Source organism: Leucoraja erinacea, chromosome 25 (assembly GCF_028641065.1).
Source record: "Leucoraja erinacea ecotype New England chromosome 25, Leri_hhj_1, whole genome shotgun sequence".
Classification (NCBI taxonomy): domain Eukaryota; kingdom Metazoa; phylum Chordata; class Chondrichthyes; order Rajiformes; family Rajidae; genus Leucoraja; species Leucoraja erinaceus.
The window spans coordinates 17,890,599-17,915,358 of NC_073401.1; the positions used below are offsets into that span (position 1 = coordinate 17,890,599).

At 45.6% G+C, this 24,760-nt stretch overlaps 1 protein-coding gene across 4 annotated transcripts in view; it reads right to left on the bottom strand.

Annotated features, from left to right (window-relative positions):
* Nucleotides 1-24,760, bottom strand: part of ttc28 (tetratricopeptide repeat domain 28) — a 502,085-nt gene that overhangs the window by 106,218 nt on the left and 371,107 nt on the right. For all 4 annotated transcript variants that reach the window (XM_055655876.1, XM_055655877.1, XM_055655878.1 and 1 more), the window contains 5 exons: nt 19,197-19,720; nt 15,939-16,048; nt 14,448-14,577; nt 11,960-12,178; nt 1,428-1,593 (listed from right to left, as the gene is read on the bottom strand). In XM_055655876.1, the coding sequence (XP_055511851.1) occupies nt 1,428-1,593; nt 11,960-12,178; nt 14,448-14,577; nt 15,939-16,048; nt 19,197-19,720 (1,149 nt within the window). The remainder of the gene's footprint in view (nt 1-1,427; nt 1,594-11,959; nt 12,179-14,447; nt 14,578-15,938; nt 16,049-19,196; nt 19,721-24,760) is intronic.

Below are 24,760 nucleotides of genomic sequence, written 5' to 3' on the forward strand. Positions count from 1 at the left end.
TAACACCCTCTGGATGAAAAAGTTGCCCCTGAGATTGGAATTAAATGTCTCCCGTCTCACCTTAAACCTCTGCCCTCCAGTTCTTGATCTATCCTGGGGGGAAAAAGTCTGTGTGCATTCACTCTACCTATACCCCTCATAGATAAAGGCAAATAAATGGTAGAAAACAACAACAAATACGCGTCCAGTCTCCAGTGCCTGAGAACTACAAGGGTAGTTGGAACAAAGCATTTATAAAACACCAACATATGCAGCATCTGATTTGCTGCATACACGAGAAACTGCAGTTGCTGGGATCTTGAGCAAAACACGAAGGGCTGGAGGAACTCAGCAGGTCAGGCAATGTCTGTGGAGGGAATGGATAGACAACGTTTTGGGCCTGATTTTCTTTTAGCTTCTTTACTAATATGCAATCAAAGTGGAAAAGGTTCCAAACAAAGGTATACCACTCTGCCAATTATATCAATGGCTAATGCTTTCTTCCTTCATCCATAAGTTTTTCTGTTTTCTGTAGTATGTATATATTCCTTGCGAGCTAGTATTTCAGAGGCAACAAAACCTACCTGTGGCTGTGGAGGCCAAGTCAATGGATAATTTTGAAAGTGGAGATGGACAGATTCTTGATTAGTGCGGGTGTCAGGGGTTATGGGGAGAAGGCAGGAGAATGGGGTTCAGAGGGAAAGATAGATCAGCCATGATTGAATGGCGGTGTAGACTTGATGGGCCGAATGGCCTAATACTGCTCCTCGAACTTATGAATTTCCTCACCTTCTACATTTTGCCGGTCATCTTTAATTTATAAAACAATAGCAACATCACATACAGGACTAATTCATCTTGGGGGATCACACACATATACTTCAAGATGTCTCACACCATAATGATCGAATTTTACAATATTTTTGTGTTCTAAGGATTGTATTCACAATTCGATTTATCCACCTGCAAAAAGAAAACTACAAACCGTGTGGGTTTATTGCCATCATCCAAAGGTTGATTCCAATTTACCTGATTTAATTAAAATAACCTTATTAAATCAATGTGCAAGCTCCCAGGAGGAGAAGCAGCACTTGTGTCCATGTGGAATTAAAGTGCAGCGTTGGATGAAAAATATTTTATTCTCTCTCTGCCGCTCATGTGCTTTTATTGCACTTTAATATTTAATGCTTCATGAAAAAGAAAATCAAACTGCAACACGGCGGAGACTGTAAGGTTGCCAGTGATACAACTCATTACAGTTGTATCTGCAAGGCCTGTCATTCACTAATTTTAATGATCTTAAACACCGTGGCGGGCTGTAATAAAGCATGTTGCATCTGTCTATAATCCTCATTCTGTCTCCGCAAGAAGCAAATCAGGAATGACATTTTAAACAGGAAGAGGATATCAAAATCAATAAAAAGCCTTCAAAGAAATGCAAACTTTACCTGGTGTAGTAGGAATCAATGCCGAGAGCTTCTCGAACATTGGTCACGTACTGCTCGAGAGTGGAGAAGCTGGATGTCTGCAGGTTGAGGCTACTGGTTTCATTAAAATCACTGTTGTTGTCAGCCAGGCCATCGCCCAAATAGCATTCATGAAATTTTAATATGCCTACATGAAGACAGAGAGAGAGAGAGAGAGAGAGAGAGGAATTCACATGTAGTATTACTGCAAGTCAGGGTGCCGGAATCATAAATTATATTGTCAAGAGCATGCAGCACACAATTTGACTCTGGCTCAGTCAGAGGAGGCAGCCTTCAGTTATAAACCGAACATAAAGTCAGAGAGACATACAGCATGGAAACAGGCCCTTTGGCCCAACTCGTCCGTGCAGACCAACCTACCCCACGGCAGGCTGGTTGCAATTCGGGGTGTTGTCCATTTGATCAGTGTCAAATTCATAGAAAAGGGTCATCGTTGACTAATAGATTACAAAGCCGAGAACGGGTGAGTTTTGGGTGGAATATTTTCAGGGTGCTGTACAGGTTGGAAGTAATAAGAGATTTTCACACAACCCTCGCTGTTAAAATACAACAAGAACGGGAAAATAAAGTGGTGCTGAGGCATTTAAAAACAGCTTAAAGAAGCGCACTTCCCCGTTTCACCAGTGGTTTGATGGATTAACTGAGAAGCTGCGAGGTTTGGTGAAGAATGGCATGGATGGCATGGGAGGTATTGCGATAGAAGGCAAGGCAGAGAATGAAAGGGTGAGGGAGAGAAGATTGACTGAGAGCCGGTCAGGCCACAAAGGGGCAAGTGGCATCTGCATTTCACACAGAGAGTGGTGAATCTCGGGAATTCTCTGCCACAGAAGGTAGTTGAGGCCAGTTCATTGGCTATATTTAAGAGAAGGTTAGATGTGGCCCTTGTGGCTAAAGGGTATGGAGAGAAGGCAGGTACGGGATACTGGGTTGGATGATCAGCCATGATCATATTGAATGGCGGTGCAGGCTCGAAGGGCTGAATGGCCTACTCCTTCCTACACCTAATTTCTATGTTTCTATGTCTGTGTGGCAATAGTGTGAGGGGTCGTGAGAAATAGGCCAAATGACTGCTCAGAAAGCAAAGTGCTGGAGGAAACCCAAATCAGTCAGGCAGCATCTGTGAAGGAAATGGACAGACTACGCTTTGTATCGAGACTACTGAGAAAAAGGGTCCCGACCCAAAACATTGCCCATTTCTTACAGCATGTCCCACAGATGCTGCCTGACCTGCTGAGATCCCCCGGCACTTAGATTTTTGCTCAAGAAACCCACATCTGCCGTCTCTTGTGTGGCCAATTGATTGCTGCAAGTAAAAGATATTAATGAGCCAGTTAAATTATTTTTCAATATTCATCGCTAGTGATATTAATTCTCCCTTTCCAATTTTTTTTCGTTGAAATGAATTCAAATTCTCAAACCATTCCAACCTGGGACGACTGGTTCAAATGTGCAGGAAGAAACTGCAGATACTGGTTGACAGACACAAAGTGCTGGAATAACTCAGCGGGCCAGGCAGCATCGCTGGAGAGAAGGTATGGTTGGTGCTTGGGTGTCGAGACCCTTCTTCAAACAGAGGGGACTTGTTAAAAATGGTGTTTATGCTACTGATTACATATTCCAAGCAAAACATCTTTTGACTGATGGAATATTTGGAATGAAACGTAATATGTTAGCTGAGAAATGGGATTGCCACAGAGTAGGTTTTATGCAGGGCTATGCATTCCAAAACTGAAGCAACCCAGAGTAACCAGCTTCAGCGACTAGTCCAGGTGACATAGGACCAGGCAGATCGGGTAGGGACCCATACTGTAGTGTCCCACATATTCCCAGCATCAGACGTACACCTAATAACATCAATCATCACCCAGTGTACATGAGACATCTTCCCTGCATAAATATGGGCTCCCAGTTCTAGAAACAATTATCCTTTGGCAGCCACAAGTAAACAAAGAGCTCTGCATGGAGTTCCACGTTCAGGCTCCACTTAAAGTGCTAATTGGTTTATAATGAAACACTTCACAAGGATTCCACAAAACTCAGTGTTCACCCACTTCCCGAAGCCCTCAGCCCCTGCCCAAACTAACAAAGAGCACTTTTTTTGGGGGGAGAATTTGCTGCTGAGAGAAAAAAAAAAAATGTTTTCAAAAGTGCAGACGTGGAAATCTGAACTAAAAAGAGAAATTGCTAGAAACACTCAATTTAATCAGGCAGCAACTGTGGAGAAACGGATGGAGTAACTCAGCGGGTCAGCCAGCATCCCAGGAATGACCAGTCTGTGGTAGGTTTCCGAACCGAAACGTCACCCATGCATTTTCTCCAGGGATGTTGCCTGACCCGTTGAGTTACTCCAGGATTTTGTGTCTTTCCTTGGTAAATCAGCATCAGCAGTTCCTGTTTCTCCGCTATAGGCCATCAGTTTTGCCTCTCCATTAGCACTGCCTGACCTGCTAAACTTTTCCTAAAACTCCTCTTTTCACAACCTTTATGCTCCTTTGCTTCTCTCTCTCTCTCTCTCTCTCTCTCTCTGTCTCACTCTCTCACTCACTGGCCTCATTAACCTATCGACTGGATGTGTCTGTCCACCGCTTATCGCCATGACAACCCTGGCCTCAGACAATCAAGAGTAAAACTCAAATAAATCCATCTTGCGGCTCCTTGTCAATCTGGTTGGCTCGACATGCAGCTCACCAAGGGACGAGAGATATGGGCGGCACTTGGGGCGAATGAATGGAAGATATGCAAAAGGCGACGATAATCAAGGAAATGTGGAGCCCACAATGGTCTGTTGTTGGCTGTGAGATAAGAGATAACGAGTCTATAACTCGTCCAGATCTCCCTTTCCTCTTTCCCCTGACTCTCAGTCTGAAGAAGTGTCTCAACCTGAAACGTTACTGATTCCTTTTCTACAGGGATGTTGCCTGACCTGCTGAGTTACTCCAGCTTTTTGTGTCTGTCATCTACCCATGTTCCCCAGAGACACTGCTTGATTCGCTGAATCACTCCCGTACTTTGTGTATTTTTTTAAATATAAACCAGCATCTGCAGTTCCTTGCATCCTTATATATTTTTTTGTACTCGCGCCTTGTTTTTTTGCAGACTTCTTCCCTTTTGGATTTGCGAGTGTGATTTATGTACAATTTGTTTTTGTGTGTAAGAAAGAACTGCAGATGCTGGTTTAGATCAAAGGTAGACATAAAATGCTGGAGAAACTCAGCGGGTGAGGCAGCATCTCGTCGAGACCATGAAACGTTGCCCATTCCTTCTCTCCAGAGATGCTGCCTCACCATTTGTTTCTGTGTGTTGTCTGAGACTAAAGGGCCTGTCTCACTTGGTCGTCATTTGGCGCGATGGCACGCAGATGGCGCGCGAAGATTTTGTACATCACAAAATCCTGCGACGCTGCGCATCACTGCCTATGGCATCGCACACCATGCGCGCATCACGTGCGTGTCATGACGTACACGTCGTGCGTCGTGGCGCTTAAATGATGTCACGTAAATTACGCGCAAATGACGGCCAAGTGGGACAGGCCCTTAAGTGCCTGTGATGCCACTGGAAGCAAGACCTTTCACAGTACTCTTGTAATGGAATATTTTTTGGGGGGGGGGGGGAGGTTGAAATTTCCTCTGAGGTTCATCGTGTTTAAACTCTGCCCCATTCCGCTTTTAATCCCCCCCCCCCCCCCCCCCCCCCCCCCCCCCCTCCTTTGTAGCCTGTGCAACAGGGATAAAGCCCTGCACAGATATGCTAGTGGGGAATTCCACACGTGCACCAGAGAGGCTCTCCCTCAGTGCATGGGAGGTTGGGGAGGGATTGATCAAGATCTCTCAGTAGTCTCACACTCCCACAGGCAGTCAGAAGCAAGTTCAAGGCTGTCTAGGCACAATGCCAGAAAAATAAATTGCTGCAAAAGGTCGCTCCCAACAGCAGTAATTCAAACTTTCACCAATCATCAGGCTCTAAAGCTCCCCATCCTCAGCTGGCCTCACCTGATCCCCTCACCAGCTGTGCCTTGCGTTGTTCCTTTAACAAACCCCCTGTGCATGGCCAGTGTAAATGGAGGAAGTCGGGGCTACACACTGCTGGCCCTCGTCTGTGGCTGCAAATTAAGTGCGGGGGCGACGGATTTACCCAGCACTGCTCCCCATGTAAAAACCCAACAGAAGCGGGTGCACCGCCAGGAGAATTTTCTGACCGAGTTGTCAAAACAAACGGTGAATTTGAAGGTAAATTCAGGGTTGCTTCGGTCTGTGTCGACGAGTTACTGGGCTGTGTCTATTGAGAATCATTTCAGTTTGAACGCTTACAAACCATCGCGGAGAAGCAAATCTTTCTTTCATTAGCCAGCAATGGATTCTGTCACAGATCACGGGAAAGAGGACGGAAAGGCGTCTCTGAGAAATGAAGGCGTGCCTGACCTCCCACAGGAGATATATTGGATTAACAGGTTTAGTTTAGTTTAGAGATACAGCATGGAAACAGGCCCTTCGGCCCACCGAGTCTGCACCGACTAGCGATCCTCGCACATTAACACTATCCTGCACAAACTAGGGACAATTTACACTTATACCAAGTCAATTAACCTCCAAACCTGTATGTCTTTGGAGTGCGGGAGGAAATGGAAGATCTCGGAGAAAACCCAAGCAGGATACGGGGAGAACGTACAAACTCCGTACAGACAGCACTGGTAGTCGGGATTGAACCCGGATCAAGGCAGCAACTCTACCGCTGTACCATCGTGCTGTCTTCGAGGAGGTGATCTCATTGCTTTGGGCTGAAGCTCCAATCTTAGGATTAAATTTATTATTGTCACATGTACAGTGACAATCAGACTAGACTACACATGAACACAATCAAGCCAAACTGAAGTAGAGTCGGTAGAGCAAAGGGGAAGATGACAGAGTGCAGGATCACCAAGTAGTGGCAGCCACTGACATCAAGAGAAAGAGGCAAATTGGTCACCTCTTTGCAGGATGGGTGTGGAGGCTTTGGAGAGGGTGCAGAGGACGTTTACCAGAATGATGCCTGGATTAGGGAGTATCAGCTGCAGGGAGAGGTTGGACAGACAGATTTCTCTGCTATGCCTGAGGTGGCAGGGAGACCTGGTAGAAGTATATAAAATTATGAGTGACACAGATAAGGTAGACAGACAGAATCTTTTACCACAAGGTGGAAAAATCAAATACTTGAGGCCATTAGTCTTAAGGAGCAAAGGGCAAAGTTGGAAGGAGATGTGTGGGCCAAGTGTTTTTACACAGAGGGTGGTGGTTGAGGCAGATATGACTGTGTCATTTAAGACTTTTGGATAGGCACATGAATATATGCAGGGAAGGGAGGAGTATGGATCACTTCCAGGCAGAGGGGAGATAGTGTAGGCATCACGTGTGCAAAGGAACTGCAGGTGCTGGTTTAAACCAAAAGTAGACACAAAAAGCTGGAGTAACTAAGCAGGGGACAGGCAGCATCTCTGGAGAGAAGGAATGGGTGACGTTTCGGGTCAAGACCCTTGTTCAGACTAAGTCTAGTCTGATGGTAGACTAAATCTAGTCTGAAGTTCTGTTCTGAGGAAATCCTTGTCTGACGAAGGGTCTCAAACCGAAATATCACCCATTCCTTCTCTCCAGATGTTGCCTGTCCCGCTGAGTTACTCCAGCTTTTCGAGTCTATCTTTGGCGTAGGCATCATATTCGGCATGGACATTGTGGGCCGAAGGGCCTCTTGCTGTGCAGTACTGATCTGATGCAGCTACAACACTGACAGGGCCCCTGCTAGATAGCACAGAGGAGAAATAGATAACAGCAGTCGTGCATGTACGAGCACATTATGCAGGCCATGCATGTACATGGTTTTATATAACTGGATATGAGAGAGCACAACAGGAGACATGATTCAGTGCAAGGAGAATTTTAATGAACTCTCCTCATTTCTGTTTGAGCTCCCCGAACATGAAATGAGTCAGATTACAATTATGACAATCCCCTCTTCAATTAATCAACACATTGTAAAGCTGTGCAGCCAGTCGACATAAGCCACTTCATTGTCTGATGCAACAGGGTTTCAAGTGTGAAATTTTAGCGTAGGACTGACTCCCACCTCGTAGGAATCACATTGCAAAGCTCATTTCCCCATTAAGCCAGGAATGAATGGCTCAGGCCTCTGTGGTCTCCAGTGAATAGCAGTCCCGACCACACTTACACTGAATCAGCATTGGCACTGGTACTGTGTGATCGACAAGGCTCTCCGCTCCGACCCCCAGCTCCTGCAGCTACATTCCACAGCACCAGCGACGGCTCAACCCGCCACGCCTGGGGGGGGGAGAGAACACAGACATTCACCCACCGACTGGCAGCCGGGGAAAACAGGGGCAATGACTGCAGAGCAGAGACACGGGGATCGAGGGCAAACAGCTCCTTCCACATCACGGCATATCCTCACATGTAGGACATTCATAATTCATCTAGCAGGACGACAGATGGCGCAATGGGCTAAGTGTTTGGCTGGCGACCGGAAGGTAGCTGGTTCGAATCCCGCTTGGAGTGCATACTGTCGTTGTGTCCTTGGGGCAAGACACTTCACCCACCTTTGCCTGTGTGTAAATGTAATGTAATTATGTGAAGCACTTTGGGGTCAATGCAAGTTGACTAAAAATGTGCTATATAAATAAGATTATTATTATTATTATTAGTGTCATCTTGGCATTGGGAGATGGGTGGACAGAGGACGATAGGCGGGTTCCCTCAGTAGATGAGGCGCACGGCATTTAATGGATGAAGCAAGGGAGTGGGATTGAGCCCAGACCATAATGTCAGCACTCCACGGAGCACTGTCGTAAAACAGACAGCGCCACCTTCCCCTTTGCCCGAGGATTCTGTACAGTCCACTGGATAAATGGGGAAAGCCTCAGTGCTGTACGGAAGGCGAGTCAGGGATGAGCCAGTGAAACATCGGACACGGCAGATCCAAGTCAATTCTCCGCTAGACATTCGACATTTCAAAGGTATCGTGATGTTGACCGTGAAACACATTGTAAAGCTGTACACCGAACATGCTACCCAATATGAAGAAAAGACACAAAATGCTGGAGTAACTCAGAGGGACAGGCAGCATCTCTGGAGAGAAGGAATGGGTGACGTTTCAGGTCGAGATCCTTCTTCAGACTGCAAAGCAGCGTCTCAAACCGAAACGTCACCCATTCCTTCTCTCCAGAGATGCTGTCTGTCCTGCTGAGTTACTCCAGCAGTTTGTGTCTATCTTCGGTTTAAACCAGCATCTGCAGTTCCTTCCTACACATGTTACCCAATATGTATTTAATGCCAGTAATCCTTTCTCACCCAACTGTTTCTTAATTCCAGTCATGATATCATTCGGTTACAAACACTCTGCTCGTTTGTCCTTCAACTAAAGCGATGGTATATTAACCATGCAGCGATGCTAACTCATTCTGAGAAAAACAAACATGCCCAACAAAATGCTTATTCTGCCTCTACGCCGTAACAGTACGTGATAAAGGTCGCCAGTAAATTATTCATATTCATCATTCTTACAACCACTTACAATCCATTTAAAAATAGGTAAAAGAAAATCAATGGGGGACATTCTTGCCGCTGTTCCTGGCTTTGGACTATTTTGAAAGCTCTCTCCGTTTCCCTTGTTTGTGCCGGGCACTCTTTTGCAGGTCACCAATTTCCTAACTCCACTCCAATTAAGTATGGTAATGTCATACGCTCACGTCTGGCTCTCTCACACCTGCTGATGATCAGCAGGCAGCGAGATTCTTCAACATTGTGTTGCGACAGTTATCTCCCTTATCACATCAAAAGCCGTGAGACAAACAAATGTTTAAAAGGAGATCTTGGTGGCGACAACACTTTTGCGTCGATAAAGTTTAAAAAAAATAGCAATTTAAAAAAAAACAAGTCTATGTAGGATCACTTTAAAATCATGTCAGCGTGTTACCAAAATGTACGCTTCGTTAATCTCTACATAGGGAATTGATTTTTGAATGAGTTGATCTCATTTCCGTCTTTTGACTGAAGTGCAGCACAGGCGATTGGAATATTATACACTGATGAGGAAGCTTGCTGTGCCCATGCCATTCAAGGGTCACAAGTTCATGTGAAGGGAGCAGAATTCGGACATTCGGCCCATCAAGTCCACTCTGCCATTCACTCATGGCTGATCGATCTCTCCCTCTCAACCCCATTCTCCTGCCTTCTCCCCATAACCCATGACACCCGTACTAATCATGAATCTATCTATCTCTGCCTTAAAAATATCCATTGACTTGGCCTCCACAGCCTTCTGTGTCAATGAATTCCACAGATTCACCACCCTCTGACTAAGGATCACAAGGTCACGTTGCTTCTCCATGTGTCAAAGTCGGATTAAACTCCGCACGTTATTTTCCTCGTTCGATCTCTTAATGACCAACGTTAACTTCACTGACGTCATTTAAACACTTAGAGCATTGAACAGTACAGCACAGAAATGGCCCCTTTAGCCCACTATCTTTGTGCCAAACATGGTCTAGTTAGACACAAAATGCTGGCGTAACTCAACGGGTCAGGCAGCATCTCTGGTGGAAAGGAATAGGTGATGTTTTGAGTCAAAACCATCACAAGAAATGAAGGTTTTTGACCAGAAACGCCACCTATTCCTTTGCTGTGATGCTGCCTGACACGATACATTATTCCAGCATTTTGCGTCTATCTTAGGTGTAAACCACCATCTGCAGTTCCTTCTTACACATGATGCTTAGTTAAGCCCATCTCATCTGCCGGTGCATGATCCATGTCCCTTTATTCTCTGCACATTCCTGAAACCATATAAAAGCCTCTGACACACCACTGTCATATCTGCCTGGCAATGTGTTCCAGACCCCGCTACTCTGTAAATAAACATGCCCCACACATCTACTTTAAACCTTCTTCCTTTCAGTTAAAATGTGGATTCAAAATAAAGTTCTTAAATATCACACTCAACCTTATCGGTGTCATACAAATAAAAAATGTTATTGAGTTAATGTACTGGCCTATCCAGGAAGATAAGAAATTATTGTTTGCAACAAAAAAGAGCTAGGAAGATAATGTTGCAGCTAAAGCTACGAAGAAGTGTTTGGGCACATTGTGAAATCAAATTCCATAACTAAGCGGAGGTTGAAGCTTTGCAGCAGCTTTCAATTCAGAACATCAGGGAAGCAGCACAACCAAGGAAGAATCTTTGGTGCAGGTACACAAAAAAGCTGGAGAAACTCAGTGGGTGCAGCAGCATCTGTGGAGCGAAGGAAATAGGCAACGTTTCGTGCCGAAACGTTGCCTATTTCCTTCGCTCCACAGATGCTGCTGCACCCGCTGAGTTTCTCCAGCTTTTTTGTGTACCATCGATTTTCCAGCATCTGCAGTTCCTTCTTAAACCTTTGGTGCAGGGTGGCTTTAAAGAACAGATTTGAGCACAGCAAACACAACTGTTTTCGTCATAGGTAGACAAAAATGCTGGAGAACCTCAGTGGGTGAGGCAGCATCTATGGAGAGAGAAGGAATTGGCGACGTTATGGGTCGAGACCCTTCTTCAGACTGATGTCGGTGAGGGACGGGAAAAAGAAAGGAAGTAGGCGGAGACAGTAGGAAGTGGAAGAACTGGGATGGGGGAGGGGATGGAGAGAGAGGGAAAGTAAGGGCTATCTAAAAGTAGAGAGGTCAATGTTCATACCGCTGGGGTGTAAACTACCCAAGCGAAATATGAGGTGTTGTTCCTCCAATTTGCACTGGGCCCCACTCTGGCAATGGAGGTGGCCCAGGACAGAAAGGTCAGTGGAATTGGGAGGGGGAGTTGAAGTGCTGAGCAACTGGGCGATCAGGTTGCTCGTCATGATATTCAATGGGTGTTTCGAATGATCACTGATCCTTTAATGGTCATCAGGAAGATTTAAGATTAAAAGATTGGACAACTCTGTAGCAAATGTAACAAATCCTAATTTAAATTATGTGTTAGTGTCAAAATAAGTATTGCTCTACACATGTGGCACAGCCAATATTACCTTACAAGAGAGGCAGAGATGGATTCCATAGCTACTTAAGGTGCAAGAGTCAAGAGTGTTCAATTGTGAAATTCCATGCTTACTTAAGGTGCAAGAATCAAATGTGTTTAATTATGATATGATCCGAAACCGAACAAGGGAATTTTGCCTTGGAGTCATGCAGTGATACAGTGTGGAAACAGGTCCTTCGGCCCAACTTGCTCACACTGGCCAACATGTCTGGCCAACGTCTTATACAACTGCAACATGACCTCCCAACTTCTATACTCAGCAGCAGCATAATAGGTCCATAAGCAGAGTCCTCAACAGAAAACAAAATAATCAAACAAAAAGTTCGATAAATAAAATGAAACAATATTAGTGCAAATCAAACCCAAAGTCGCTAGTGCAAGCAATCCTGTTTGTAGTTGGAAGTTTAGTTACAATTCATTTGTTACTTAACCACCTGAATACATACCTGCTCCTGGTGCCAGTAACCAGCTGTAGAGGTAGCCCGCGGCGAGGGAGTAGTATAGTACCAGACTGCGCTGATTGTTGATGGCTTCCAGAATTTGTTCAATGGTAACAGGAGTCAATGAGTCAGACACTTGCTGCCCAGTTTGCCGTTCGACCAGAAGGTCAGCAAATGCCCTCGTCCGCCCCCTCTCAGCCACAGCCAGTGCCTCATCGTGACGACCTGATGAGATTAGAAGAGAAGATTGTGTGATGAAGGATGGATTCACTGTCATTTTGGCCAGGCAACTCAGTTCAGTTTAGTTTATTGTCATGTGTACCGAGGTACAGTGAAAAGCTTTTGTTGCGTGCTATCCAGTCAGTGGAAAGACAATACATGATCTACGCATCTTTAGAGATGCCATGAAGTCACAGTCCCTCTCTTTTCCTTGGAAATTCTTGTCAAATATGGAGAAGAAAATAAAAAGGGGGATGAAGAATATTACTTGGAATGGTTGATGGTCGGAGGAATGACTGGGATGAGACTTGTTGTTGGCTTGTACTGGAATGCCGCATACTCCACATATGCAGGCTGACCAAACCATTCCTGATTCACTCAACACTCTACAAATGGACAATGACATCAAGGATTTTCCATGAAGTAAGCACAAATTGTAAAGGCAAGCACACCTGCTATTAAAGTTATTATCTGTATTTTTTAAATTATAGTAATCTTTTGCCTTATCGAGTTACTTCTGTTGCACACAAAACTGAAGCAACTATATTTATATTTAACAAAAGGATTAAATTAAATGTCGCTATTTAATATTTTACATGTTCAGAGTCATACAGCATGGAAACGGATATTTCGGTCAACTCATTCACGCCGACTAGGATGCCCATCTACACTGGTCCCACCTGCCCATGTTCGGCCCACATCCCTCTAAACCAGGGGTGGGGATTTTTTCATGTTGGAAGGCCGCATCCAATAAACTTTAATTAGGTATAGGATTATTTAGGTGAATCTTCTTTTACTCTTCGGTATTTTAAATACGTTCATTTTAAGATTAAAATTAAAATAATAAAAGACAAACAAAAACATATTAATAAAAATAAAAGGATTTGTTCTACAAAATTTGGATTCATTCAAAAGGCCGCACTTAATGGCCAAGAAGGCCGCAGGTTCCCCACCCCTGCTCTAAACCTTTCCTATCCATGTACTTGTCCAAATGTCTTTTAATTATGCCTATAGTACCTGCCTCAACTACATCCTCTGGCAGCTCGTTCCATATCCCCACCACCCTCTGTATGAAAAAGTTGCCCCTCAATTTCCTCTTAAATTGTTCCCCTTATGTCCTCTGGTTCTTGATTCCTGTACACTGGGTAAAAGACTCTGTGCATTCACACAATCTGTATTGGTATTGCTCAATTGAAATGCAAGATGTGACCATCAGTATGATATTGATTGCAACAGAGATAAGCTGCCATTCTATTTCAAATTCAAGATCAGTATGGTATGAACATAATTATACTGAATGAATATGGTTTCCATTTATTCACCAGTTATATCAGAGTGAGACTGCCATTTGAAGAAAAAAAAGTCCTGCAGTTCTATCTGTCTTCACTCACTCCAGTGCTCTGCGAAGTGTTTTTCTGTCAATTACTTGTATTTTGAATTGTTCATAGACCGCGGTTACGGCCAATCTGTGCGCCACTAGGTTTCAGAAGAGGCATCGAAATAAATGACCAGATAATTATTTTTAATGGAGTTCATTTTCAGAACCCTCTTAATGCGGACAGCCCAGTGGGGTCCGACACAGATTCACCGTGAATGATAAGATGTGGATTAATGTCCTGAATCAAAGCTCACAATCGCAGCTGTGGTGCGTAATGTGGATCAATACTTCCTAATTGGGTGGTGAGGAAAGCAGAAGGCGGCTATTATGAACAAACAAAGACAAAGTCACAATGACCTAAGAAACGACCAGAGATCAACCATCCAACCTGCACCCGCTATTGCCTGCGAAGGAAATTAAAAATGGGAAAGATTTAATACAAGCGTGATTTTAAAGATTTAATCTGAATATTGAAGCCATTTCTCTTTCTTTTTTTTTTCCCAAGGTAGAATTTCTCTGCTTGACTTCCCCTCCCTGTTTCCGTTTAATAGGAATCTGAGTGGCAAATTTTTCTCACAGAGGGTGGAGAGTATATGGAACGAGCTGCCAGAGGAAGTAGTTGAGGCAGGTACTATAATAACATTGAAAATACCTTTGGACTGGTAGATGGATAGGAAAGGTTTAGAGGGATATGGGCAAAATGCGGGCAGGTGGGGCTAAGATGAATGGGGTATTGTGGATGCCATGGACAAAAAGGGTCAAAGGGCCTGTTTCTGTGCTGTACGACTCTATGACACTAAGAGGAGTAGTACTCCGGGGTAAAAAAAAACAATTGGGAAAATGGTCTCTGGAATTGACTGAACTTGGTCATCAGGCTCGCTCTGGATCTCTACATACCCAGGCTGACCAGAACGCGTTGCAAAGCTTGATAGGAGGATGTTTGGAGGTCGAAGAGGGAAAGTTTATAATCGGTGCTGTGCTGTGCTTCGTGGCGGATATTTTCAAATAAAGCAGATGCTCGATAAAGCTGAAAAGGAAGAGAGTGATTACAACTTAATGAACATTCATGATGTTTTGTATATTAAAACAGACATCAGTGACATGAACAAGAGTTTGCCTCATTATATTATTAGGGATGCAATTTACTCGGCAATGCAAAGCTACTCTTGCGAGCCCCACAGCTACAGCAGTCGGTGAGTGATATCTATATTTTGCCATGTCCCGCACTGTTAGGGCAGCAGAATGACACAGCGGGTAGTGCTGCACCCACAGCACCCAGGGTCCAGGTTTAATCCTGGAGCTGTTCACGTGGAGTCTGACAGGGCTCCGCTTTCCTCCCACATCCCAAATGGTGCTGGTCGGTAGGCTAATGGGCCACTGTAAACCAATCCTTGTATAAGGATGAGCTGAGGTTAAATGAGAGGTGAGTCAGGGCAAGGAGACAAGGGTGCAGGTGGTAACCAAGGCTGGAAGAGGGATGAGTAGATTTTAAAGTTCGTTATGAGATGAGGAAAAACATTTTCACCCAGAGAGTTGTGAATCTGTGGAATTCTCTGCCACAAAAGGCAGTGGGAGCTAGATTTAGCTACGGCTAAAGGAATCAAGGGATATGGGGAAAAAGCAGGAACGGGGGTACTGATTTTAGATGATCAGGCATGATCATATTGAATAGCAGTACTGGCTCGAAGGGCTGAATGGCCTACTCCTGCACCTAATTTTCTATTTTTCTATAAGCTTTACATGTGAATTAGTAACAATAAATGACAATACATTTTTACTGAGCCTGGGTAGCATTGAATTTTATACCTCTCTCCTTCACCATTGATTTTCCAACAATAGTTTTTGGCCTAATTTTATTTGAAGTTGTTTCCACGACAGAAGTGGGAGCAAAGCTAAATGTAACACTCGTTCCACCAGATCCCCACCTCACAGAGACCAGTGCGGGGGGACACCATTGAAACTTACCGAATAGTGAAAGGCCTGGATAGAGTGGATGTGGAGAGCATGTTCCCACTAGTGGGAGAGTCTCGAATTAGGGGTCATAGCCTCAGAATTAAGGGATGTTCATTTAGGAAGGAGATGAGGAGGAATATCTTTAGTCAGAAGGTGATGAATCTGTGGAATTCATTGCCACAGATAGCTGCAGGGGCCAAGTCAATGGATATTTTGAAGGCATAGATAGATTCTTGATTAGTATGGGTATCAGGAGTTATGGGGAGAAGGCAGGAGAATAGGGTTATGAGGGAGAGATAGATCAGCTACGATTGAATGGTAGAGTAGACTTGATGGGCCGAATGGCCTAATTCTGCACCGATCACCTGTAACCTCATGAGCACACATCATTGCATTGAGGCATGTGCTGCCTTGGACTCTCCTGCAGTTCAATACCTGGTGTTGTGCCTCCTCGAGGTTTCGGCTGACCCACAGTGAAAGTCCCAAACGGTGCCTGATCTTAGCTTCATCTTCTCTGCGACCAAGTTGTTCCGCCAGTCTCAAACCTGCGCAACAGAGATAATCTCAGGTGAAATATCCCAGAGAGAACATCTGTGATAAGCAGCAAAATAAGCCGATTGTGACAGATTCTGCTGCCAAATCCACATAAATATTTCATTAACTACACCCTGAGACGTTGTACTAATCTACAAAAGAGACACGAGCAATAATGTGAATGAGTAAAAATAAGATCGGTTCATGTTGAAGAGAAAAATGCAACCCAATGCTTAAATCCAGCCCAGACACTATGGATTTAGTCTTCAATTACTACTGCCTTTTAAATCAGGTCACACTGCAGTCCATGTAACCATAAAGCAACATTCCAACTAGTTCAACATACCTTAGCAAAATCATATAGATTGAATGGAATTACTAGCTGTTCCAATGCTGGTTGAATTCCTGGCTCAATCTCCCTGGCCCTGCACTCATACCTGGAGCATCTGTATAACAAGGACATCTACATCTGACATCTATTTAATGACGATAGCTCCGCTTTCAACACTATAATTCCAACTAAGCTCATCTCCAAACTCCTGGACCCTGGACTCCACACCTCCCCTCTGCAACTGGATCCACGACTTCCTGACCTGCAGACCCCAATCAGAGATCATTCTTAACACCGGTGCCAACACAAGGCTGTACTCTCAGCCCCTTACTATACTCCCAATATTTGTGGCCACATTCCTCTCCTACTCCATCTACAAGTTTGCAGATGTCACCACAGTAGGTGGATGGATCTCAAACAAGGACAAGACAGAGTACAGGAAGGAGGCAGAGATCTTGGTGGCACAACGGTGTAAAGACAACAACCTCTACCTCAATGTCAGCAAGATGATGGAACTGGTCATCAACTTCAGGAAGGGGCCGGGGGGTGGGGGAGGGAGTACACACCCCAGTCTACACTAGTGGTGTTGAGGTGAATTGGGTCAAGAGCTTTAAGCTGCTGGGTGTAAGCATCAACAATTGACCCTGGTCTAATTGGCACTATGGTTCAGAAAACACACCAACACCACTTCTTTCATAGAAGACTAAGGAAGTTCAGCGTGTCTCCAATGACTCTTAGCAATTTCTACAGATGCATTGTAGAAAGCATCCTCTCGAGATGTATCGCAGCTTGGTTTGGCAACAGCTGTGCCCAAGAAATTGCAGAGAGTTGTGAATACTGCCCAGTCCATCGCACAGACCAGGCTCCTTCCATTGACTCCATCTACTCCATGCTGCGTCAGAAAAGCAACTAACGTAATCAAGGACCACTCCCATCTCAGTCATACCTTCTTCTCCCCACCCCATTTAGGCAAGAGATTTTAAAAAAAATTTGAAATCACATACCAACAGACTCAAGAACAGTTTCATTGCCACTCTTATCAGATTCACAAATGCTCCTCTCACACCCTAAGGTGAATTCTTGATCTTGCAACCTACCTCCTTGTGGCCCTTGTACTTTGTAATCTGCACTTTCTCTGCAGCTAATACACTATAGACCACATTCTGCCTTTTCCTTTTCTCTTTTGCATGACCTGATGTATGTATGGTATTATCTACCGGCATAGGGGGTCAAGGAAAGAGCGTTCACGTCACGGCCCTGTTTCCACCACCATGCGCAAGAAGCGACAAGACGCACACCATTGCATGCAGATGCTGAGAAGTGTGTTCAGCTCTGGCTGAACAGCTTGTAATCTTGTGTGTGAACTCGATAAGAAGATAGGCTAGCATAAAAGGCAGAGCAAAGTTTTCTACTGCATCTCGGTACATATGACAATAATTATACTAAACCTAATACTTTCCTGGCTCCCAGGAAGTGTTGCTACTGAATGGTGCAATGATAGGAGAGGTAGGCCAGGGAGTGTGCTCCTGGGAGAACATGCTTTTAATCTTCTGTGCCTTCTGCCTGACAGGAGCAAGGAGAAAGAGGAATGACCGGGGTGGGACAAGTCTTTGATTTTGTTGGTATCTTTTCCAGTGTAGATGGAGACAATGGTGGGGAGTCTGGTCTGTGTGATGTACTGGGCTACATCTATAACTCTCTGCAGTTTCTTGCCATCTTGGGCAGTGCTGTTCCCAAACCAAGCTGTGATACAACCCGACTTCAAAACCTGAAGTGCAGGCAAGTGAACTCATTGTACGAGGTTAATTCCCAGGATGGCCGGACTGTCATATGATGAAAGAATGGAGCGACTGGGCTTGTATTCACTGGGATTTAGAATGATAAGAGGGGATCTTATCGAAACATATAAAATTATTAAGGGATTGGACACGCTACATGTAGGAGTAGGGGGAGTACAGAACCAGGGGCCACAGCTTAAGAATATGGGGTAAGCCATTTAGAACTGAGATGAGGAAAAACTTTTTCATCCAGAGGGTTGTGAATTTGTGGAATTCTCTGCCTCAGAAAGCAGTGGAGGCTAATTCACTGGATGCATTCAAAAGAGAGCTAGATAGAGCTCTTAGGGCTAGCGGAATCATGGAATATGGGGAGAAGGCAGGAACGGGCTACTGATTGTGGATGATCAGCCATGATCACATTGAATGGCGGTGCTGGCTCGAAGAGCCGAATGGTCTACTCCTGCACCTATTGTCTATGTATCTATGTAGCAAACGTCCCCATTCCACCTGCTTCTGTGGGGTTAAGGAAAGGTAGATGAAGTCTCCTCTCCGGTGTGGAGTTTGGGCACCTCCCTTATAGCAGTGAGCAGCACATTGTGAGACGCTGGAGATATTGGCAGCAGCGGGCAGGAATGAATCTGGAATGCAGGTTTGGAAGTACAGACCATTGACCAAGACACGTCAAAGACTGCGTTTCAGGTTGCAGACTGTCACGGGTCTAAGGAAGGGCAAGCATTGCAGTGGGAGTGCTGGCTCTTGCCGCAGCTACAACTAGATTTGGCCACAGGGTGGGAAAGCTCAGCGCGATGGATTTACAGGGTGCTACTGTCCACGTCACTTGGGGCAGTTTTAAGCCAGAGAAAGATGTTGGGATAAGCGAAAATCGCGATGAATAGTCAGGAATCAAATTTATTGGCACTTAACATAATTTCCAGCTGCATCATTTTGTGGGGGATTACACAAGCAATTTTTTACCTCCGCCTTGGGGAAAGTGAAATGTTAGAAAGACCAGACCAGAGATGGTCATGCATTACGGCAAGAAGCACGCACCTTCCTGTAAGTACATGACTGCCTGCGAGTAGTTCTGCAGGGCATGGTGCGTTCTTCCTAAGCTGCTGTAGGCAATGGTTTTAGCCACCAAGTCATTCATCTGAGCAGCGATACTCAGGTGCTGCTCCTGGTACATTACGGCCCGTTCATAGTTTCCCAGTGATTCGTAGGTCAGCCCCAGGTTCCCGTAGGCACGGCCCTGACACGTGGGGTTGCTTGTTTCCTCTGCGATCTCCAAGTCCAGCTGATGGTACTGCAGCGAGGTTTCGTATTCAGCCATCTGTTGGTAAACTCCACCCAGACCACAGGCCGCATCGCTCTCCAAGATTCGGTTTTTCATTTCGCGGGCAATGTTTAGTTGCCGCTCGAGGCACGAGATGGCCTGCTCGTAGTTGCCCAGCTGGCTGTGTAAGCTTCCCAGCTCACCGTACGCCTGGGCTTTGTTGGAAGACTCGCCAAGTTCATGGGCCACCACCAGCCTCTTCTCAAAGCACACGAGAGCTTGTTGCAGGTTCCCCATAGCCCTGCATGGACAAACACAGTCAGTTTATCACAAGCATAGTTAATAAACATCGATCAAACAAGAAGGCCGTAAAGGAGCCTGTACTAAGATTTGAAATAGAATTTATGTGATTTTGGAACCACTCCACATCGGGCAGCACAACGGCACAGCTGGTAGAGCAGCTGCCTCACAGCGCCAGAGACCAGGGGTTCAATTCTGACCTTGGGTGCTGTCCGTGTGGAGTTTGCACGTTCTCTATGTTAGTGCATTTGTTTCCTCCGTGTGCTCCATCCCAAAGACGTGCGGGTTTGTAGGTTTATTGGCCCTCAGTAAATCGCCCCTAGCGTCTAGAGAGTGGATGCAAGTAGAGCGGGATAACAAAGAACTAGTGTGGTTTCGATGGGCCAAAGGGCCTGTTTCCATGCTGTGTCTCTAAACTAAACCAACTGTGCCTTTAATAAACAAGAGAATGGAGGTGGGAGGTGGTAGGGGAAGGGTGAAGACTGGTAAATAAACAGTGAGCATGAAAATGCACCAATATAGATTGTAGATGAGACAAGTAAAAGAAACAACAGCAATAGCAACCTTTGAAAGACAGATAGGAGATATAAGGAGCTGCAGATGGTGGCTTACAAAAAGAACAACACAAAGTGCTGGAGTAACTCCAAAGACGTACAGGTTTGTAGGTTAATTGGCTTGGTATAAGTGTTAATTGTCCCTAGTGTTTGTAGGATAGTGTTGGTTAGCTCGGACCCGGTGGGCTGAAGGGCCTGTTTCCGTGCTGTATCTCTAAACTAAACTAAACTAATACAATACAATACAATACAATACAATACAATACAATTTTATTGTCATTTGAGCCCCAGTGAGGCTCAAACGAAATTCTGTTTCCACAGCCATACAAACAAAGACAATTTCCTAGACATACACACAATTTAATTCACACAAACATCCATCCATGATGGAAGGCAAAGTCTTTTCTCTCCCCTGTTCTCCATGTCTCTCCCGATATCCAAGCCCCAGGTGGGCGATGATAAGTCCCACGGCCATTTTAGGCCGTGCCGGGCGATTTACGGCCCCGCTCCCGGTCTAAATGTCACAAAGTTGGAGCCCCCGGCAGGCGCTGGAATGTCCCACGGCCATGAAGCCGCGCTGGGCGATGTTCGACCCCGCTCCGGGTCGTTCCAACCCCGCGACACGGGCTGGAGAAGTCGCGTTGCGGGAGCTCCGGGAAGCGGTCTCTCTCTCCCCCCGGACCCGCGAGCTCCCGATGTCCCAGTTCACCGGACCTGTGGCTGCGTTGCTGGAGCCTCCGAGCCCCAGGAGTCGAGTCGCAGCAGCGAGTCACCACCGCTCCCCACGCTCCGAGGCCGGCCAGCCCCACGATGGTGAGTAGTCCGCAGCTCCGCAGCTCCGCAGTCTCCCGAGCCCCCGGGTCGTTCAGGTTGGAGGCCGCTCCACGGTGCTAGGCCCCAACGACAACGGAGACCGACAGGGAAAAGGTCGGGTCTCCCGAACAGGGAAGAGATTTTTAACGGTTTCCCCCTCCCCCCCCCGCCCCCCCACATATACACATTTAAAACTAGTATTAAAAAACACCAACACTACATTTAACTAGTCAAAAAATAAAAAAAGACAGAGACAGGCTGCAGGGGCCGCTGCAACTGCAACTGGTGAGTCGCGCCGCCAACCAACCAACCAACTCAGCAGGTCAGGCAGCATCTCTGGAGAACATGGAAAGGTGATGTTTCATGTCGGGACCCTAAATGACATTTGGATGGGAACGTGGATAGAAAGCTTTAAAGGGATATGGGCCAGCAAGCATGAACGAGTTGGGCCAAAGGGCCTGTTTGCATGCTGAATGCCTCCAAACCGTACCTTAGAAAGTGTGACAGCCTTGTAGGATGGGAAAAACATGAAGTGATGGTAAAATAACCTTCCTTGTGCATATAAAATATCCGAGTTATTTAACACATTGGCTTGTGCTCTGCAGCAGCCGACAAAGGAGATCATGTCCTGATACGACCTTACCCAACTCTCAACACAGAAAGCTATAAATCAGATTTCCTGCATATGTTACCGTTCCTGGTGTATCAACATCAGAGAATGTTTAAACTCCTGCTATCATCAGTATTGTGGTCGAGCACCACACAAGGGGGGCTCTGTAATCAGGCACTCAATGCTCGGGACAAATGCCCATCAAAAGCTGCTGCAATTCTGTTCTCGAGGTTAATGGCATCATTATCTGTTTAGCATGAAGTGAAAGACCGCTTTAGGGGGAATGTTTCCTGATATTTTACATTCATGTCCAATAAATTAAACCATTGTGGCAGCGCATCGTCTCAGACCCTGGGAGATCTCTTGTTCCCTTTTCTCAGTCCAATTCAGTTTAGTTTAGAGATACAGCGCGGAAACAGGCCCTTCGGCCCACCGAGTCCAGACCAACCAGCGATCCCCCTACATCAACACCACCCGACACACACCAGGGTCAATTTTTACATTTACACCAAGTCAATTAACCTACAAACCCGTCCGTCTTTGCAGTGTGGGAGGACACTGAAGATCTCGGAGAAAACCAACGCAGGTCACGGGGAGAATGGACAAAGTCCATACAGGCAGCACCCGTAGTCAGGATCGAACCTGGCTCTCTGGCACTGTGAGGCAGTAGCTCTACGGCTGCACCACTGTGCTGCCCGCACGGTCAAATGCCCTCCGCACGGACAAACTCCATCAGATTGAAAAAAAATTGCATAAATATATTTAATTGTTTCATGATACCAAGAGCGACTTGTACAGGTAATAACTTTATCCATTATAATTTGCATTTCAAGTACCGTAAGTGTTTTCTTCATATCATATTAACCCCCCATTGTTCTGGAAGAGTTCCCACAGCTCTTTATGTAAGAATCTTTAAAATATTGATGTGGTTGTTCAGAAAAAAATAGAACAAGAATATACAGCTAAAAACAACAGGTAGTTTTGGATGCTTAAATAATTAATGGACGAACAGCAACTTTTCGAGAGTTGCACTTTCTCAATTTTTTGCTCCCATTAATCACTGGAAGATCACACTGAGAGTTGGCAGGTAAGTTGATTTATGACAAACGATCAGCGGCTGACCACAGACACGAGTAGGTTTGTAAGCTTCAGGGTTTCATGGTCTCAATCCACTACTGGCAGACAGACAGCAGCATACAAATGATCCCATGAAGTGTGTCGCTAAAGGGCCTGTCCCACTTGGGCGTCATTTGCGCGTAATTTACGCGACATCATTTACGGCTCACGGCGCACAAAGCGCCCATCGTGCCGCGCACGTGATGTGTGCATGGTGCGCATTACGCACGCATGGTGCGTGGTGACGTAGGCAGTGATGCGCGGTCGCGCACTGTGCCCCAGGATTTTTGGATGTACAAAATCTTCGCCCGCCATCTGCGTGATGCGCAAATAACGCCCAAGTGGGACAGGCCCTTGACTGTGTGAGCTGCTTCTCAACGTCTCCTTCCCAACGCCAACTCACATCCCACCACTCGGGGGGTTGGCTTCAGTGATTTACTGATTCGCTGGGTGTATCACAGACTAAATAAATACATGACCAAAATAGCTATCCCCCCCCCACCCCCAAAAACAAAAACACACTTTCTGGTGAACACAATGTCTGATCAACAATGCCGATGCAATAAAGGGATGTGTGGGCAACACTTAGCATCATAGAGGGTCATACAGTGAGGAACCAGGCCCTTTGGCCCAACTTGCCCGTGCCGACTAACATGAAATGGGCAACCCTTACTGCACGGGGCAAGCATCACTGCATGGACAGCCCTCATTCAATGGGGCATCCCTTCCTTACTGCATGGGGCAAGACTCATTGCATGGACAATGCCTACTGCATGGGTCAAGACTCATTGCATGGACAATCCCTACTGCTTAAGCCTTGCTGCTTAACAATCAGTGCAGCTTGTGGCCTGCATCTGAAGAAAGTGGAGTATGGGGACTGACTGGAGGTTGCTCGGCCCAGACATGCTTTGTACATCTGGAGGTTACCAGAAGGTTGGAACAAATGAAAGGGAACATAGTCCGGATTTCAGTTTGGTAAATTTTGTCTAAGGAGATCGCTGCTCCTTGAACTTCATTGCGGATTAGCTCACGGCAAAACCTTTGATTTAAAATTCAATCATTCTACACCAGCAGGCACGGTCATGAATCAACCTGACCTTTTCTTTTAATAACAATTATTTAGTTGCAGTACGATACTCGATATTTTCCCCAAGCACTGCTTCACTCAGCACTCGATCTTAATAATCATTTATAAATGCCAGTCAGCAGAGATTAATTCGTAATCAGTGACTGAAACTATTCACAGCATGTTAACTGACGTCATGTGTGACAACGGTGGCTTGTTTTTATGAAATTATGCACAATATTTCTTTAAACTTAAAGGACTGCAGTAATACGACTATCATAGTGCAGGGAAAGGAATAGCCAATAGAGTTTAGTCAAGAGCTGTACAGCACGGAAACAGACCCTTCAGCCCACTTTGTTCATGCCCACCAAGTTGGTGCATTGAGCTAGTCCCGTCGGCCGAGAGGCCTCTAAACCCTTCCTATCCATACATCGGTATAAATCTATATATCTATAAAACTCTGGGCTATCCGTCCGGCTGCCGTCCGGATCCCTTTCTGCCTTTTGATTCGTGCCCGATACTAGCAGATGTCCAATCGGAATGGCCGATGCTCGCAGATGTCCAATCGGAATGGATTCATTTGCATGTACGGCTGCCGGCTGCATTTCTTCCTTTGATTCATTGCCACGCCCAATCCAGACGCTCAATCTCCGAGATCTTTTCCATTTCGGTAGAGATTTCGCTTTTCTTTCTAAGTATCCGCTCCTCATTACATTTCATCGTGTTGAAGTACACGTTTTTAATCAAATCCTTCTCCCCTACCCCCAAGTATTTCAAAAATAAACTGGCTTCTCCATTTACATGTCAGCTTCCACCACACTTCGAAACAAAGTTGCAAAACAGGAACACTCTGAACTTTTTACTGCTGCAGCAGGCAGGGAA